Genomic DNA, 18,365 nt, shown 5'->3' with positions numbered 1-18,365 from the left:
GAATTGTATAGGAATACCCAGCCCACTGGGAGAAGCGCCATTCCCTACAGGGCCATGAACTGTATAAAAATGAAGAAAGCTAGCACAATGGGTGCATTTGTTTCCCTGAACTTGACAGCACATGTGATGTGTCTAGCTGCTTGGATTCCCACTTGACTTCCTCAAAATGATTGTTGTAAAGCAAAAGAAGCCCGTGTCCCCTACATGCTTGTTGCCAGGGTGTTTGACACAGCAACAGAAATTAAATTAGGCAAATGCTTTCCTTCAAATTATGCAAGGTCTCTGTTTAACTCCTAACCTCCCAACCCAGATATAAGCATTGTCCTACCTCTTCCTCCTACTGTATTCTCCCTGTCTAATTTCATGATTCATTTTAACAGACTAAGACATGAGGAGAAACAGAAACACATCGCTGGACACTGTGGTGACAGATTTCATTCTCCTCGGCTTGGCTCACCCCCCAAGTCTAAGAACTTTCCTCTTCCTGGTCTTCTTCCTTATTTACATCCTGACACAGCTGGGTAACCTGCTCATTCTGCTCACTGTGTGGGCTGACCCCAAGTTGCATGCCCGTCCTATGTACATTCTTCTAGGTGTGCTCTCATTCCTGGACATGTGGCTCTCCTCAGTCATTGTTCCTCGAATTATATTAAATTTCACTCCTGCCAGCAAGGCCATCCCATTTGGTGGCTGTGTAGCTCAACTGTATTTCTTCCACTTCCTAGGCAGCACTCAGTGCTTCCTCTACACTTTGATGGCCTATGACAGGTACTTGGCAATATGCCAGCCTCTTCGCTACCCTGTGCTCATGAATGGAAAGTTATGCACAATCTTAGTGGCTGGAGCTTGGGTAGCTGGCTCCATTCACGGGTCTATTCAAGCCACTCTGACTTTCCGATTGCCCTACTGTGGACCCAAGCAAGTAGATTACTTCTTCTGTGACATTCCTGCAGTGTTGAGACTGGCCTGTGCTGACACAACAGCCAATGAACTTGTGACCTTTGTGGACATTGGGGTGGTGGCCGCCAGTTGCTTCATGCTGATTCTGCTCTCCTATGCCAACATAGTTCATGCCATCTTGAAGATCCGCACTGCTGACGGCAGGCGGCGTGCCTTCTCCACCTGTGGCTCCCATCTCACTGTCGTCACAGTCTACTATGTCCCCTGTATCTTCATCTACCTTCGGGCAGGCTCCAAGAGTCCCTTGGATGGAGCAGTCGCTGTATTTTACACTGTCATGACTCCATTACTGAACCCCCTCATCTACACCCTGAGAAACCAGGAAGTGACGTCTGCTCTGAAGAGGCTAAGAGCAGGGAGAGGGAATGTGGATGGAGACAAGTAGCCACTGGCTCAGGGACCCCACACATCATCATCACTGCTCTATTTTAGCTACTGTTTGTGTGACAAATATTTAATACACAGATAATACTTCAGGATGAACTAAATACAACTCTACTACAACAAATGCTCCTGATGCTCTATAAAATCTCAATAATTTGCCCAGTTGTTTTACATGTTTCTGACCCATTCCTCAGAAGAACATGTGTTTTACACAAATGTTGATGGGAAAGAATGAATATCTAAGCAGGTTTGGGGGAACATTGTAATAGGACTCTATTTCCTGTCATCCATTTGCTGCAGCCTAACTCCCCCAAGCTCTCAGCATTCAGGATCACTTTGGGCAAGTCAAGACAAATGTATCCTCTCAAGAATTCACTTGGAGCCAGGCGGTGATGGCTCACACCTGTAATCCCAGCACTCTGGGAGGCAGAGGCAGGCGGATCACTGTGAGTTCAAGACCAGCCTGGGCTACCAAGCGAGTTCCAGGAAAGGCGCAAAGCTACACAGAGAAACCCTGTCTTGAAAAACAAAACAAAACAAAAACAAACCAAAAAAATAATTCACTTGGAAACTCTTCAGAGCCTTCAAGTGTCCATCTAGACTCTTCTTCCCCGCATAGTAATTCACCAAGTTCTGTCCACTCTGCCCTCAGGAAGGTCCCTCAGACTCCTCGTCACTCCATCCTTCACCATAGCACTGCAAGAAGTTATTTTCTGGAATTGAAAGCTAAATACTTCATGTTTCTCATTCTGAATATTCACTGGCTTCCCACTGGATAAGACAAAGATGAGCTTTTGGCATAGAATTCAAAGTTCTGCACATCCAATCCCAACATTCTTCACCTCTCAAAATATCTCTACCACCTCACCTCACTCATCCCCATGAATTTGCCTGCCGGCCCCTAAACATCCTCTATGCTTTCCTACATCTGAGACTTTGCTTTAGTCCATATCTAAATATGCTTCCTCCTCCATGTTGGTTAGTTGATGTTTTGTCCTTCATTCAGGACCTGGAGAGAAATCCCTAGTCCTAAAGAAGTTTTTCCTAACTCTCCTGGCCATAAACTCTATCTTCTTCTCAGTATGACTACAGTTCTTTGAACACTAAAACAGCACTTTTCCTTAGTAACCTGTATTATCACTTAGGTAGGAACCCTGAAGAACAGAAAGCATGCTTAAAGGCTGTTTGTGCTACAGCTTTACCAAATGCCTTTCCCATACACAAATGACAAAAACACTGGGAAACAATGGCCATCCTACCAAAAGCAATCTACAAATTCAGTGCAGTCTCCATTAAAATTCCAACACAATTCTTCATAGAAATTGGAAAAACATTTTCAACTTCCTATGGAAACACAAAACCTAGAATAGCTAAAATAATCCTGAATAATAAAAGAACTGCTGGCAGTATCAGTATCCCCTTTCTCAAACTATCTACAGTTATGGTAATAGAAACCAGATGGTATTGGCACAAAAGCAGACACGCTAATTAATGGGATCAAATTGAAGACCCAGACATGAATCCACACACCTATGGATACCTGATTCTTTTATAAGAAAACTGGAAATACACAATGGAAAAAAGAAAGCATTTTCAACAAATGGTGCTGGTCTAGCTGGATTGTCTTCATGTAGAAGATTGCAAATAGACCCACACTTGTCAGCCTACACAAAACTCAACTCCAGATAGATCAAGAACTTCAGCATAAGGGTTGATACACTGAACCTAATAGGAGATACAGTGGAGATTAGCGTTGAAGTCATTGACCCAGGAAAAGAATTCTGATCAGGACACTGTTAGCACAGGCACTAAGGTCAACAATTAATAAATGGGACCTCGTGACACTGAGTTTCTGCTTGGCAAAGGATTCTGCCATTCAGATAAAGTGGCAGCCTACAGAATGGAAAAGATTTTTTACCAACTACACATCTGATAGAGGACTAATATCCAAAATATATAAAGAACTCAAAAAACTAGACATCAATAAAGCAAGTAACACAATTTAAAATTGGGGTACAGATCTAAACAGAGAATTCTCAAAAGGGGAAAGTTAAATGTCTGAGAAATACTTAAATGTTCAATATTCTTAGCAATCAGGGAAAAAGCAAATCAAAACTTTGAGATTCATCTTATATCTGTCAGAATGGCTAAGTTCAATAAAAGCAAGTGACAGCTCATGCTGGCAATGATAGAGAGCAAGGGGAACACTCCTCTATTGCTGGTGTAACTGCAAATGTGTACAACCACTACAGAAATCAGTGTGGTAGTTCCTCAGGAAGATGGGAATTGATCTACCTCATGATCCAGCTTTGTCACTATTGGACATATACCCAAAAGAAAGATGCTTCATCCTACAACCATGTTCATTGCTGCCCCATTCATAATAGCCAGAAACTAGAAACAACCCAGATGTTCCTCAACAGAAGATAAAGAAAATGTGGTACATTTACCCAATGGGGTATTACTAAACTATTTTAAAAAGTGAAATTATGTAATTCACAGGTAAATGCATAGAACTAGAAAATGTCATCCTGAATAAGGTAACCCAGACCCAAAAAGACAAATATGATAACTATTCACTTATATGTGATACTAGTTGTTTTAAAAAAAATAACCAAGCTACAATCTGAGAATCACAGAGGTTAGGTATAGATTAAGGGACTAGGTGGTACAACTAGATCTCCTTAGGAAACAGGTAGAATAGATAGTTGTATATGGATGGTGGGACAGGAATGGGAAAATCAGGTGGGGAGGGGAAGAGGAGAGTAGGACAGGGCAGGGAATATACAGGGAGAAACAGCTTAAATTAAGGACCATTTGAGGGTAGTATGAAAACCTAATACAGTAGAAATTCCTAAAATATATACATATATGAAGGAGATCTAAATGAAATTACCAAATAATGGGGGAGTTAGAGTCCCAAATGGCCATCTCTTGTCACCAATGAAGCCTCCTGTGGGGTGGGTTTTACTTAATTGACTTATTGGCCAAAGGGATCCAGTGGGAATCCCCAAACAGTCCAGGTTATTGCCAAGACTATAAGTTGCTCTCCACAAACAGATGGCAAATCACAATTGCTGAAGAAAACACCTGTACAATTGAACATGGATAAATCAAGCTGGTGCCTACAAAGAACATTCACCCCTGTGTTCTAGCATCTTTGGCACAGGAAGTTACTCTGAATGCTACCAAAAGAGAAACATAAACACCAAGCCAGCCACAAACCCATTATTTACAGTAGTGTCCTTCCTGAAAGATATGCTAGGGCAATGGTGTTACAGAGCTTATGGGAATAACCAATCAATATCTAGATTTGACTTAAGGCCACTCCATGAGATAGAACCCATATCTGACACTGGTTGGGTGACCATAAGACTAGATACCCCAGGGACTTAGGATAAAACCCAATAATACTGGTCTAAAAACAGAAAAATAAAACTTAGTGATAAAATGACTCCTAATGATATTCTGCTATATGCATAGATCAATGCCTTATTCAGCCATCACCAGGAAAGCTTCCTCTTGCAACAGATAGGAACAAACACAGAGACCCACAGTCAGACATCATGCAAAGAGTGAGAGATCTTGGAACACTCAGCCCTAAATGGAATGTCTCTATCAAACCCTCCCCTCGGAGCTCAGAGAACCCCATGAAAGAGGAGGAGGAAAGAGTGTAAGAGCCAGAGGGATGGAGGACGTCAAGGAAACAGTGTCTTCCAGACACGACAGGACTGATGCGCATGTGAGTTCAGAGACTGGGACAGCATGCACGGGACCTGCACAGGTCTATACAAGATGGGGTCTCAGAGGTGAGAGGAGACGTGGACACAAGCTGCTGTCCCTAACCTAGAATCTATCTTACTGAAAACTGCTCATGAAAGAAAATTAGTTTCCTCCAACCTAGTCTCACTGAGTAAACAAGTATTTACCCAAAGGATTTGAAGCCAGCATATCATAGAGACACTTGCACATCAATATATTTATTCCAAAGCAATTCACAGCAGCTAAGTCAAGGGGTAGATGATAGAGAAATTGTAATATAGATAAAATGTAGGCCAAAGTTTTCTGTCCTGACCTCCTGCTCCCAAATAACTGGCAACAGCTTCCCAAATAACTGACCCAGAGACTTAGTATAGATTATAAAAGCTCAGCCAATAGCTCGGGCTTGTTACTGCCTAACTCTTAGATTTAAATTAACCCATATTTTTTATCTATGCCTTGCCACATGGCTCATGGCTTGTTGCCTCATTTTCTATGCATCCTGCTTCCTCAGTGCTGGCTGGTGTCTCCTCTGACTCCACTCTTCCTCATCCTATCATTCTTAGTTTGGCTTCCCCACCTAACTTCATCCTGTTCAGCCAGTCAACTTGTTTATTAAACCAATCATAGTGACATATATTTACACAATGTACAGAAAGATTATTCCACAGCAGTAAACAATGAAATTTACAGTCATAAAGAAGAAAGTCACATCAAATGTAAGAAAGTGGATGAGACATAAATCATCACATTAAAAGAATTAAGCCAGTCTGGGGAAGACAAGTATGTTATGTTTTCTCTTATTTATGGTTCCTTGGTTGCATAAAGATACAATGTGTGAGCTAGGCAGTGGTGGAGTATGCCTTTAATTCCAGCACTTGGGAGGCAGAAGCAGATGGGTCTCTGTGAGTTTGAGGCCAGCTCTGGTCTACAAAGTGAGTTGCAGGACAGTCAGAGCTACACAGAGAAACCGTATCTTGGAAAAACAAAACAAAACAAAAACAAGCAAGATAATGTGTGAACTCAAGGAGATTAAACAGCTCATTACTGGAGGATGAATGGATCAAAGAAGAAATCAAGAAAGAAGTTAAAAAGTTCCTGAAACTAAATGATAATGAAAAAACAATACAACACAACCTCTGGGACAAATTAAAAGAAGGTCTACCAGGGAAATTTATAGCTCAAGTGCCTACATTTAAAAATTGCTGCCAGGCGGTGGTGGCGCACACCTTTAATCCCAGCACTTGGGAGGCAGAGCGAGGTGGATCTCTGTGAGTTTAAGGCCAGCCTAGTCTACAGAGCAAGATCTAGGACAGCCTCCAATGCTACACAGAGAAACCCTGTCTCAAAAAAAAAAAAATTGCTATAAGCACAATAGAGCTGACTGCAGAGGCTCACAGAGGTTTCCTAGTGATATCTGAGCTTGCTTTACCCAGCAGAGCTGGCTGCATTAGAGGATGACTTGACCACATGTGTGGTTACCAAGTGAAGGGTCTGCTGTGCTAGAGGGAAGTCTTTTGCTCTGCCCCTTGGTATTCCTATAAAAAGCCTTTTAGAAGAGACAGAAGGGGGCCAGTGGATATTGACCCAGGCCCTCCCAAAGGTATCCTGTGTTTCTGTCTGTCTTCTCTCCCCACTCTATTTTTATCTAACATTTCTTATCCCTCTCTCTTCAAGAGTACCCTGGGTAGAAGTGGGAGCTGGCCTCCCAAAGCTAGCCCTGTTGTCAGGAGTACAGGTGGGCCAGCCCTGAAGGCATGAGAGCAGGATAGCTGACCCCACCCTCCCCCTTTTATGCCCCCTACAGTAATCAGGAGAGAGGACCCTGAACCTTGTCTGGGCCCTGGTGATATGAGTGAGAGGAACCCAGATCTAAGGGCCCAACAGCAGGAGAAATGGACCCCCAGTCCTTGCAGTAGGCTGCATTGAGTGAGCTAGCTAAGGCAGTGCTGGAGAGCTCTTCCAGGTACTGATGAGAAAAAGCTAATGAGCTGACGAACCCAGCTACCATCCAGGCCCAGAACCAGGACTATGAGTTGCCCCATCCCAGCATCCCACCTCGTCTGTGAACTGTTAGAGCATGTGAAGGGGACAAACCTACAGATCCAAAACAGCAGGATCTCTATGACACAGGACAACACAGGATATCTAAGATGAGCCCCAGTGAGAACCCATTATTGGTGGTGGAGCAGAAACCAGAGGCCTTGAGTCAGACCAATGACTCATGGCAATGAACACTTGCAAGTAAAGCTGATTGGACTAAAGGGAAAACTCAGGAGGCCATACTACAGCTTTAACAACAAGATTCTTCTTTTTTCTGTTTTTGTTTTTAATTTTGTTTTCGTTTGATTTGGTTTGGGGTTTTGGTTTGTTTTTTGTTTTGTTTTGTTTTGTTTTTTAATTTGGTTTTGATTTAGAGAGAGGTTGCAAGGGCAGAAGGCGGATTCAAGAAGACAGGGAAGATCAAAATTCATGATGTGAAATCCACAAAGAAGCAATAAAAGGAGAAATAAAAATAAAACTTGCTGCAAGCACCCTCCTGAACCCTCCAGATCTAGCCAGGTCCCACATCCAGGACCCAGCCTAAACCGAACAATCCTGCATATGCTACAACCTTCCTCTAGGATCCCACCAGGACCCACCCTACCCAACACACAAGCCACTCCCACACCACATCAACCTCCACTCAGCCAGATCCTCCATATCCTTCTCCAGGGCCGAGAAATGAATGGAACTGGGAAAGATTGTATTGAGTAAGGTAACACAAACCCAGAAAGACAAAAATCACATGTTCTCTTTCATCTGAAGCCCTTAGCTCCAAATCCCCAGACATGAATACAGATCCTGAAGTAACTAAAGAAACCAAGAAAGTAGAAAGGGACCATTACTGGGATGGGAGAGTGGGGAAACAATAGGGAGGGGAATGACAGGGTACAACTGTCTGATCAGGGAAGTGGGAAGGAAGGGCTTTCGTTAGGGAGTGGGGATAACTATGAGGAAGAGGAGGGAGGAAGGTAAGATAACAGTAGGGATCTCTGAGGAATCACAGGAATCATACTATTAACTATCTACCTTTTAAAATTATAAGAAATATAACCCTATATGTAAATATACATTCATAGTTTAAATAAAATTTTACATCTGGGCTGACAATGTCCCCTCCAAGAGCCAAAGACTATCTAACAAAAACCCCAACACCAGATATGAGAAGTCCTCTTTTGAGTTGCTTGTCAGAGATGTCCAAGAGACTTTCAAAACATTACAGGTGACTGCTGTTACCCTTGGTTGTCACCAGATGTGTAAGATAAGTCCCTATTGCTGAAGACAACCATGCATATTGGACACAGGACCCATAGGTCCCTGAGCAAGAAGGTGCCACACAAGCTTCCAAATGAGGTAGGAAGCCAACAACAGTCCTGCCCAGCTATGAATTCTATAAACTACAACAATGACCAGCATGGCACCATGACCTTAAGAATGCAGTAGTACTGCACATACCTTGGCAGTACCAACAAAGAACTATAGGCATCTAAGGAATGCTGAGAACTGGAGAAAAAGTCTTTCCCAAGGAAGAGCACACCAATTGATTATCCAAAATACCAAACAGTTATCCCTGAAAACATCATACAAACAACATTGTACAGACTGAGCAGGTTCTATTTAGGAATGTGGAGGTGGAGGTGGTGGTGGTGGTGGTGATGGTGGTGGTGGTGATGGTGGTGGAGGTGGTGGTGGTTTAAATAACCCCATAGGCTCATAGATTTGAATGCTGGGTCATTAGGAAGTAGTGCTACTTGACAGGGATTAGGAGGTGTGGCCCTGGAGGAAGTACATTGCTGGGGGAGGCTTTGAGGTTTCAAAAGTGCAAGTCAGGACCAATATCTCTCTTCTTCCTGCTGCCTGTAGATCTGGATATAGAACTCCTCCAGCACCATGTCTGCCTCATGCCACCATGCTTCCTGCCGTGCTGATAATGCACTAAGCTTCTAAAACTGCAAGCAAGCCTCAGTTAAATGTTTTCCTTTATAAGAGTTGCCATGGTCATGGTGTCTCTTCACAGCAATAGAACACTGACTGAAACAGAATACAACAATTAATGAAAAAAAGAAGTCACAAATTTGAAGGAGAACCAGGAAGGAGGGGGCATGTATGGGAGGGTTTGGAGGAAAGAAGGAAACTATGTAATTACATTATAATCTCAAAAAGTAAACAAAATATTGTTTTTGTATTATAAAAGTGTTTAAAAAAGAAAACAGGCCAGGTGTGGTGGCATGCGTTTTTGGTCTCAGCACTCAGGAGGCAAAGGCAAATGGAACTCTGTGAGTTTGAGACCAGCCTGGTCTACAGAGCAAGTTCCAGGACAGCCAGGGATACACAGAGAAACCCTGTCAAAGAGAAATAAAAATAAAAAAGAAAGAGAAAAAAAGAAAAGAAAAACAAAGGGCACAAAGTTGGGAGGGCGGGGGAGGATGAATCTGGGAAGAGCTGGGGAAGCAAGGTGAGTGTGATCAAAACATATTGCACAAAACTAGGAACCCTCAAATAGCTAGTAAAAGGATCACCCAATGACAGAGAAATGGATGAGATCTACATGAACAACCTGAATGACAGTGGGAGTAATGAAGGGCAAGATTTGAGGGAAAGAAAGTTTAGGGGAGCAGGAAATCCCAGCTGGATCAAGAACAGAAAGGGAGAATGAGGAATAACAGACCATGATAAATGATGACCACATGATAACAGGAATAGGCAGAGGGCTCGAGAGGTCCCCAGAAATCCACAATGATACATCCTCTGTAGACTGCTGGCAATGGTCGAGAGAAAGCCTGATCTGACCTAGTCTGGTTATCAGATGACTAAACACCCTAACAGTCGTGCTGGAACTCTCATCCAATAACTGATGGAAGTGGATGCAGAGATCCTTGGCCAGGCCCCAGGTGGAGCTCCAGGTGTCCAATTGTGGAGAAAGAGGAGGGACTGTAAGAGTGTGGATTGTTGAGACCAAGATTGGAAAAGCACAGGGACAAATAGCCAAACGAATGGAAGCACATGAATTATGAGCCAAAAGCTGTGGAGCCCCCTGCTGGATCAGGCCCTCTGGATAAGTGAGACAATTGGATAGCTTGATCTGTTTAGGAGGCACCCAGTCTGTGGGATCAGGATCTGTCCTTAGTGCATGAGCTGGCTGTTTGAAACCTTGGGCTTACATAGGTACACTTCGCTCAGTCTGGAAGGAGGTGACAGGACCTGCCTGTACTGAATCCACCAGGTTTAAATGAATCCCCAGGGGTGCCTTGATCCTGGAGGACATGGGAATGGAGGGGAGGGGCTGGGGGGAAGCTGGGGGTTGGGGCGGGAGGGGGGAGGACAGGGGAACCCATGGCTGATGTATAAAATTTAAAACACATAATAATAAAGAAAAAACAGTAGGACTGGTGGGAATATACCTAAACATAATAAAAGTTATATATGACAAGCCAACATCACCATAAACGGAGAAAAATTCAAAGCAATCCTATTAAAATCGGATACAAAGCTAGGCTGCCCACTGCCTAACTTCTTTTCAATACAGTGCTGTAAATACTAGCTGGAGCAATAAGTCAAGAGAAGGAAATCAAAGTGATATAAATGGGGAAAGAACAAGTCAAATTATCCCTATTTGAAGATAAGTTGATATTATATGTAGGAGATCCCAAAAATTCTACCAGAAAACTTCTAGAAACAATCAACATTTTCAGCAAAGTGGCAGAATTCAAAACCAACTTTAAAAATGCAGTAACCTTTCTACGCACCAACAAACACACTGAGCAAGAGATCATGGACACACTCCCATTTACAATAGCATCAAAGATAATAAAATGTCTTGGGATAAACCTATCCAAAGAAGCATCATACTTCTACAATGAAAATTTCAAATCTGAATAAAGATATTGAGAAAGACACTAGAAAATGGAAAGACATCCCATGTTCATGGGTTGGTAGAACTAATATTGTGAAAATGACCATCTTACCAAAAACAATTTACAGATTCAACACAATCCTAATCAAAATATAACAACATTCTTCACAAAAATAGGGGGGGGGGATTATCCTAAAATTCATGTAGAACTAGAAAAGATCTCAGATAACCAATGCAATCCTGCACTAAAAGAATAATACTAGAAAGATTGCCACCTAAGACTTTAGATAGATGATAAAATCAGGCACTGTGGTGCAAGCTTTTAATCCTACCATTCCAGAGGCAAAGACGAGTAAGATCTCTTGTGAATATGAGGTCATCTTTGTCTATATAGTGAGTTCCAAGCCAGCCAAGGCTATTTAGTGAGACTCTGTCTCAAAAAAGCAAAACACTGGCCCTGCTCCTCATCTGCCCAGTAGTGGTGTGGGGGAGGGAGAGATGCTTTCCACACCTTGCCCCTCTCCTAAGGCAGGTGGGAGAGCTGGTCTTGCCCCTCATTAGCCGCAGCACTAGGAAGAGTGGGCCCTGCTGGTAGGGGTGCAGTTGAGCTGGCCCTCCCCCTCCCCCTTGTCTGCCATGTGGTGATATGGGTGAGGGAAAGATGCCTTTCACCCCACCACCACCACCTACAGCAGGTGAGAAAACCGGCCTTGGAGGCATGAGAGCAGAAGAGCTGGTTCTGCCCCTCACCAGCTGCAGCATCTGGGAGAGTGGGCCCTGCACCTTGCCTGGGCAGCACAGTAGAGCAGGCCCTGGTGGTATGGGTGCAGGAGAGCCACACCAAGGGCATGAGAGCAAGAGAACTGGCCCCACCCCTTGCTGCCTGTGGCATTGGGTGAGCTAGTCAGGGCCGTGCTGGAGAGCTTGCCCTGGTGGTGAGGATGTGGGAGAACTGGCAAGCTGACCAACTCAGCTACCACCCAGGTCAAAGGCTATGAGTTGGTCCACCCCAACATCTACCCCATCTATGAACTGCTGCAGCACCTGAAAGGGGTGGTCTTGTAGATCCAAAGCTACGGGATCTCTATGACACAGGGCGACAACAGGATATCCAAGAGGAGTTCCAGTGAAGAACCAGTATGAGACCAGTATGGATAGTGCAGCAGAAGCCAGAGGCCTTGAACCAGACTAATGGCTCATTGCAGTGAACACTTGCAAGTGAAGATGTATTGACTGAAGGGTCTACAGTGTGACTCACTGTGTCACAATACAGCTTCCACGACAAGATTTTTTTGTTCTTGTTTTTAATCTTTTTTTTTTTTTTAATTTTACTTTATTTGGGCAGGGGAGGTTTCGAGTGCAGAGAGCTGATAGGAAGGGATGAGGAGAGGAGTGGGATTGGGGTACATGATGTGAAGTCCACAAAGAATCAATAAAAAGTTTTTTTAAGAAAAGCAAACCAAAAAACAATGTGGTACTGTCATAAAAACAGATGTAGAGCAATGGAATAAAATAGAAGACTCAAACATGAGTACCTGAAACAGTAGTCATCTGATGTTTAACAAAGAGGCTAAAACATGCAATGAAAAGACAGCATCTTCAACAAATAGTGCTGAGAGACTTCCACAACTTGGAATAATGAAATTAGACCCTTATTATCACTCTGCACAAAAAGTAGCTCCAAGTGGATTGAAGACTTTAATTTGAAACATGAAATACTAGAACTGCTAGAAAACATAGGTAGTACCATACAAGATACATGTGTAGGAAAGGACTTACTAAACTGGACTATACTTGCCTCGGAATTAAGGCCAACAACTTGCTCACCCTACTCATAATAGCTAGGAAATGAAAACGATCTAAATGCCCTTCAGCAGAAGAATGGACAATGATAATGTGGTACACACACACCATGGAATACTATTCAACTTAAATGAAACGCTCAGCTAAATAGGCTGACCTAGAAAAGACCCTATTGAGTGAGGACACTCAAACCCAGAAAGACAAACACAGCTGCACGTTCTCTCTCATCTGCAGTTCCTAGCTCCAAATCTTCAGATGCCGGTATAAAACATAAAGTAGCAACAGAATCCAGGGGAGTAAAAAGGGACCATAGGAGTGGGGTTTAAGGGGACAATAGCAGGATACAGGTGATAGCAAGGGATAAGCAGAAAAAAATGGGAGGGAAGCCCCAGCTGGAGAGAGGAAAGGGGGGGTAGAGGGGCAAATACCACCAAAACCATTTGATAAAGCTTCAAGGAATCATATTATTTAACACTTACCTTAAAATTACATACAATGCTCATAAGTATATATATACATATCTTAAAGTTATGCCACCTGGCCTGACAACACTCCCCACAAGAACCATGGACTAATAAAAACCACAATACTAGTCACTTAAAAGAAACCCTCTTTTGCCAGACAGTGGTGGCACATGCCTTTAATCCTAGCACTCAGGAGGCAGAGCCAGGCGGATCTCTGTGAGCTCAAGGCCAGCCTGGGCTACCGAGCAAGGTCCAGGACAGGCACCAAAACTACATAGAGAAACCCTGTCTCAAAAACAAAAACAAAAAGAAAAAGAAAAGAAAAGAAAAGAAAAGAAAAGAAAAGAAAAGAAAAGAAAAGAAAAGAAACCCTCTTTCATGCTGTTTATCAGGGTAGGCCAAGTGACTCCCAAAACAATATAAACTATGGCTGTTTCCCTTGGTTGCCTCTCAGAGGCCGAAGGTAAACTCCTGTTGCTGAAGACACTAAAGACATAGGATACAAGATGTATGCCTTTTATACAAGTTATTCCAGCTGCACCTAACTTAAAAGCTTCCTTCCTGCAGTCTAGCTTCCAAAGTGCCAGAAAGTATTATAAAAGCCGCCAAAGGAGGAAAGCAATTAATAGTCCTCCTCAGCTGAGACACCTATGAGCCACAGCACTGACCAATACGGCAAGAGATCCAGAAAGTGCAGTAAGAGGCACCAAAACGATGGTGATAACCAACGCCGTCTAGTTGGAAACAGGAGGCAAATCATGCCTGCTACTGAGAACCTAGCCAACTTCCCAGGAATAGTGAGGTCAAGGACCTTAGAAAAGAATCTACTACCCCTCACTTTGCTAGACCAACATAATTGCTAACTTCATTCTAAATCTTATCCTTTTACCCACAGAAAATTGTAGCTACCGCCCCTCATCCAAGAAGCCTCTCTCTACAGCAAAGGGAGACCATCACAACTGGACACAATGCAAAGATCGGTGGATTGTGGGGAGCCCAGCCCCCGTGGATACATATGCAACACAGTTCCGGCATCTATGGATCAGGTAACACTACAGGAAAGGCGGCAAAAAGACTGTAAGAGACAGAATACCAGGAAGTCTGATATGAGACTGCCTCCCTTAAATAAAAAGGGAGACCTGAATAATGACAATATCAATAGACATGCTAACTCAGAGGGGAGAAAATCTCAAGGGATCCCCATCCCTAGACAAAGAACTACAGGCAAATAATGACTGCTGAGAGAGAGAGAATTAGCATCTCCGAGGGCTGGGACCCAGATAGGTTATCCAGTACCAAGTGGCCAGCCCTCAAACGATTTGCACACAAACAACAGAAATGGACTCAGCATGTTGTATTTATACATTTGTCCCGATGGGTGTGTGTATGATATGTATGTAGCAATAATAATCAAAGAAAAAGAGGCTATTGATTTGAAAGTGGGGTTGGGAGGGAACGTGGAGACAGTTGACAATGGGAAAGGGAAAGCAAGTGATGTAATTATATTTTAATTAAAATTATAAAAGTAATTAATAAATCAACAAAAAAGAAATACTTAAATAACCTGGGGACACAAAGTCAGGCATGCTGGTTTGAATGGGAATGGTCTCCATAGGCTCATATGTTTGAATACTTGGTCCCCAGTTGGTGGAACTGTTTGGGGAGGATTAGGAGGTATGGCCTTGTTGGAGGAGGTATGTCACTGGGGGTGAATCTCCAGGTTTCAGAACTCGGACCATTCCCAGTTTTCTCTCTCTGCCTCATGGCTGCATCTAAAGATGTGAGCTCTCAGCTGAGGCTCCAGTGCAGTAACTGCATTCCTGCGGCCATTTTCCCAACATGGTGGTCATGGTGTCTACCACAGCAACGGAAAAGTTACAAAGAAAGAATATTCTGGTGACACAAAGTCAGGTTTATGTTCCTCTTAGCATGGCAGTGAATCAAAGAAAGTTTAGTTTTTTAATATATGAGTGTGTGACAATAAAAAAAAAATTTTAAAGCAAAGAATCTCTTGAAGCCAGGCATAGTGGCACACAACATTTAGTCCAACACTAGGAAGATGAAGGTAGGTAGATCTCTGATTTGAGATCAGCCTGGTCTATACAGCTAGTTCCAGGACAACCAAGGCTACACAGAGAAACCGTGTCTCAAAAATTCACATGAATTATACTTTAAAAAGTTATTCTAGCCAGGCAGTGGAGGCACACGCCTCTAATCCCAGCACTCGGGAGGCAGAGCCAGGCGGATCTACGTGAGTTCAAGGCCAGCCTGGGCTACCAACTGAGTTCCAGGAAAAGGTGCAAAGCTACACAGAGAAACCCTGTCTCAAAAAACAAAAAACAAAAAAAAAAAAGTTATTCTTTACATTTAATAACTATAATTCTGTCTCCTCCTCTTCCTCCTCACCCTTTGCCTTATCCTTCCTGTCCATCTTCTTCTACCAAAACTGTTTTCAGAGCAAAAGAGAACCACAGAAATGATGCCATCAAGTCCTGATAAAGCCACAGACCTTGTCCCACCTGGTATTACCACACTTGGAGGAAGCTAGAAAGGAAGGAAGTCTCCCAGGAGACCAATTACAGACACGAGAGCTGCCTTGTCACTGGGGTGCTGGTACAACAGTCCCACACTAAAGCTCTCACACACATGAGTGACCCTGGGGGAAAACAAAGCAAAAACACACCACAGCCGGGACCACCTTCAGTAACAGCCTCAATCTTCCCCAGTCCACAAGGAAGTGGGAGGAGAAGATCCACAAATAATAAATAATTCAAGTGTCAGTCAGGAAGTCCATTCCTTTGATCCAGCCAGAACCAAGTCTTCTCCCATCAGCTCCTTACACTAGCTAGTGCTGACCCTGTGGGATGTAGAACTCTCTCCAGCAAGAGTGTATCCCATCTCTCAGACTTCAAAAGGACCTTCTTCAGTGGATCCTGGTACCTCCTGATGAGTCCCTCACCCTTCCACACCAGCACGGTATGAGTCCCATCTTCCAGAGTCATCTGGAGGCTTGATGGATAATGCAGAGGGGTGCTAAAGAGACAGGACAAACACCTAAGTTTCAGATAAAGGCAAAGGTTCGGACAGAACCATAAGGCATGTCTCCACTCTATCACCTCTCAGTTTGTTCTTTAATTATTGGGCATAATTTTATTTCTGCTCTCCAACAGTGCTTCCTTCTATTCTGTTAAATCATGTCACACTACCTCTCCAGGTGTTCACTGATACATCTTTATCCAAAGCTTGCTCTCAGGAGCAACAGTTCACTGACTGCCTTTAGTGTGAGCTAGGGAGGTTGAGAGCGTCTTGGTGTCAGTATGGGTTCTACCTGTGATCCTGTGTGATCCTCAGGTCACTTCCCCCAGCTCTACCCAGAACTCAAAGGTTAGATTAAGCAAGTTAGAGTGTGGTTGTGTTAGTGAATATTTTTAAAAAGACCATCCTAACTCGTTACTAAGGGTTTCATATTTTTTGTTTTAGATTTATTGTATGTATGAATGTTTTCTTTGAAGTAAATCTGTGTACTACATGAATGTCTGGTGTCCAAGGAAGTCAGAAGACTTTGAATCCCTTGGAACTAGACTTAAGAACTGTTATGAGCTGCCGTATGGGTGCTGGGAATCGAAATTGGGTCTCCCAAAGAACAAGTGCTCTTAACCACTAAGCTATCTCTCCAGCCCCCAGGGCTTCATATACTCTTATGGAAACTTCTAGTCTCATATATCAGATTTCATTACACATTTTCTGTTTATACCTTTATGTCTTCACTTTACTGTAGTTCATCTTTAGATTATTTTCAGTTTAAAGGCCTTATAAAATTCAGAAAATGACAAAAAGATTATACTAGTCTTGTAAATATAAAGAAAAAAGAAGTGCTTTGAGTTGATTTTCAGAATATGGACTTTTTTATGTTTCCTTCATTTAAGCCAGGCGTAGTGGCACATGCCTTTGATTCTAGGACTTGGGAAGCAGAGGCAGGTGGATCTCTGTGTGTTTGAGTCCAGCCTGGTCTATGAGATAATTCTAGGCAACCAGGGCTACACAGAGAAACCCTGTCTCAAAAAAAAATTTTTTTTCTTCCTTTGAGAGATAAATGACTAAATAGAGTTAGCAACGTAGCTTGAGTCAAGAAATAGACAAACGTCACCTGCCAAAATGCTTGTGTCTTTTGCCTCTGTAGAAAATGTCTTACGCCCTTGACACTGCTAATGTGTGTGTGTGTGTGTGTGTGTGTGTGTGTGTGAGAGAGAGAGAGAGAGAGAGAGAGAGAGAGAGAGAGAGGGCGGGGGGGGGGGGATCTACATGTTTTGGGTTTGTTTTTGTTTGTTTGTTTTTTTCCTTTTCCATGAGAGAAATTCTAGGGCCTTGCACCTGCCAAGCCTGCTCCCGACCACTGAGTTACATCCCCAGCCTACTTCACTAACCACCAAAATCATAGATCTACGTTTAGTTCGTGGGACACGAATGAGTCTCCATTCTTTTCCGATATGCTTTTACTACATGACCTTTCTTAATATTTTCTATCAGATCAGAATTCAAAACCACACTGCACGCACACCTCACAGTCCACATGTGTGAGTGATAAAACTGAAAGACCCAGACCTTTCAAAGAAGCACTGGGTCCCACGTACTCTGGGACCCACCCCTCTCTTCCTAGGCTTGGAGACTTGCTGGCGCACCACCTTGTGGTCGCGCAAGGTATGGCCACAGCTCATGCAGAAACTGGTCTCTGGGCCCCTACCATGCACTTTGTCTGGGAAGTGAGCGCCAGTATTGGCAATACGTGATGTCTTTGATTATATCATATTATTTTACCTATTCAAAGAATGCAGTTTCTCCTCCACATCCCACACCCAGACTTCTAATAATGAGGAAGTAGGGTTGGTTGGGTCATCTAGACTCGGCTCCTCAGTTTTCTATACAGAATGAGGGTTCTTTCTTCCGTTTTTAAGATTTCATTTTTATTTTTATTTTTGCCAAGCATAATGACACATGCCTTTAGTCCCAATACTCGGGAAACAGAAGCATATGGATCTCTGTGAGTCCAAGGCCAGCCTTGTAGACATAGTACATTCCAGTGCTACACAGTGGGACCCTGT

The 18,365-nt window shown here is 43.2% G+C and overlaps 1 protein-coding gene across 1 annotated transcript; it reads left to right on the top strand.

Moving 5' to 3' along the window:
• The first annotated feature begins 376 nt into the window (after positions 1–376).
• LOC118591566 (olfactory receptor 10G2-like) lies at positions 377–1,345 on the top strand. The gene has a single exon (XM_036199985.1). The coding sequence runs from the start codon at positions 389–391 to the stop codon at positions 1,343–1,345; it is 957 nt and encodes a 318-aa protein (XP_036055878.1). The 5' UTR covers positions 377–388.
• The last annotated feature ends 17,020 nt before the right edge of the window (positions 1,346–18,365 follow it).

Source organism: Onychomys torridus, chromosome 9 (assembly GCF_903995425.1).
Source record: "Onychomys torridus chromosome 9, mOncTor1.1, whole genome shotgun sequence".
Taxonomy (NCBI): Eukaryota; Metazoa; Chordata; class Mammalia; order Rodentia; family Cricetidae; genus Onychomys; species Onychomys torridus.
The sequence above is the reverse complement of the archived record's forward strand: the minus strand, read 5'-3'. Positions and strand labels throughout refer to the sequence as shown.

Excerpts from the sequence above, each read along its gene's own strand:
- LOC118591566 (XM_036199985.1), top strand. The coding sequence starts at position 389 with ATGAGGAGAAACAGAAACACATCGCTGGACACTGTGGTGACAGATTTC.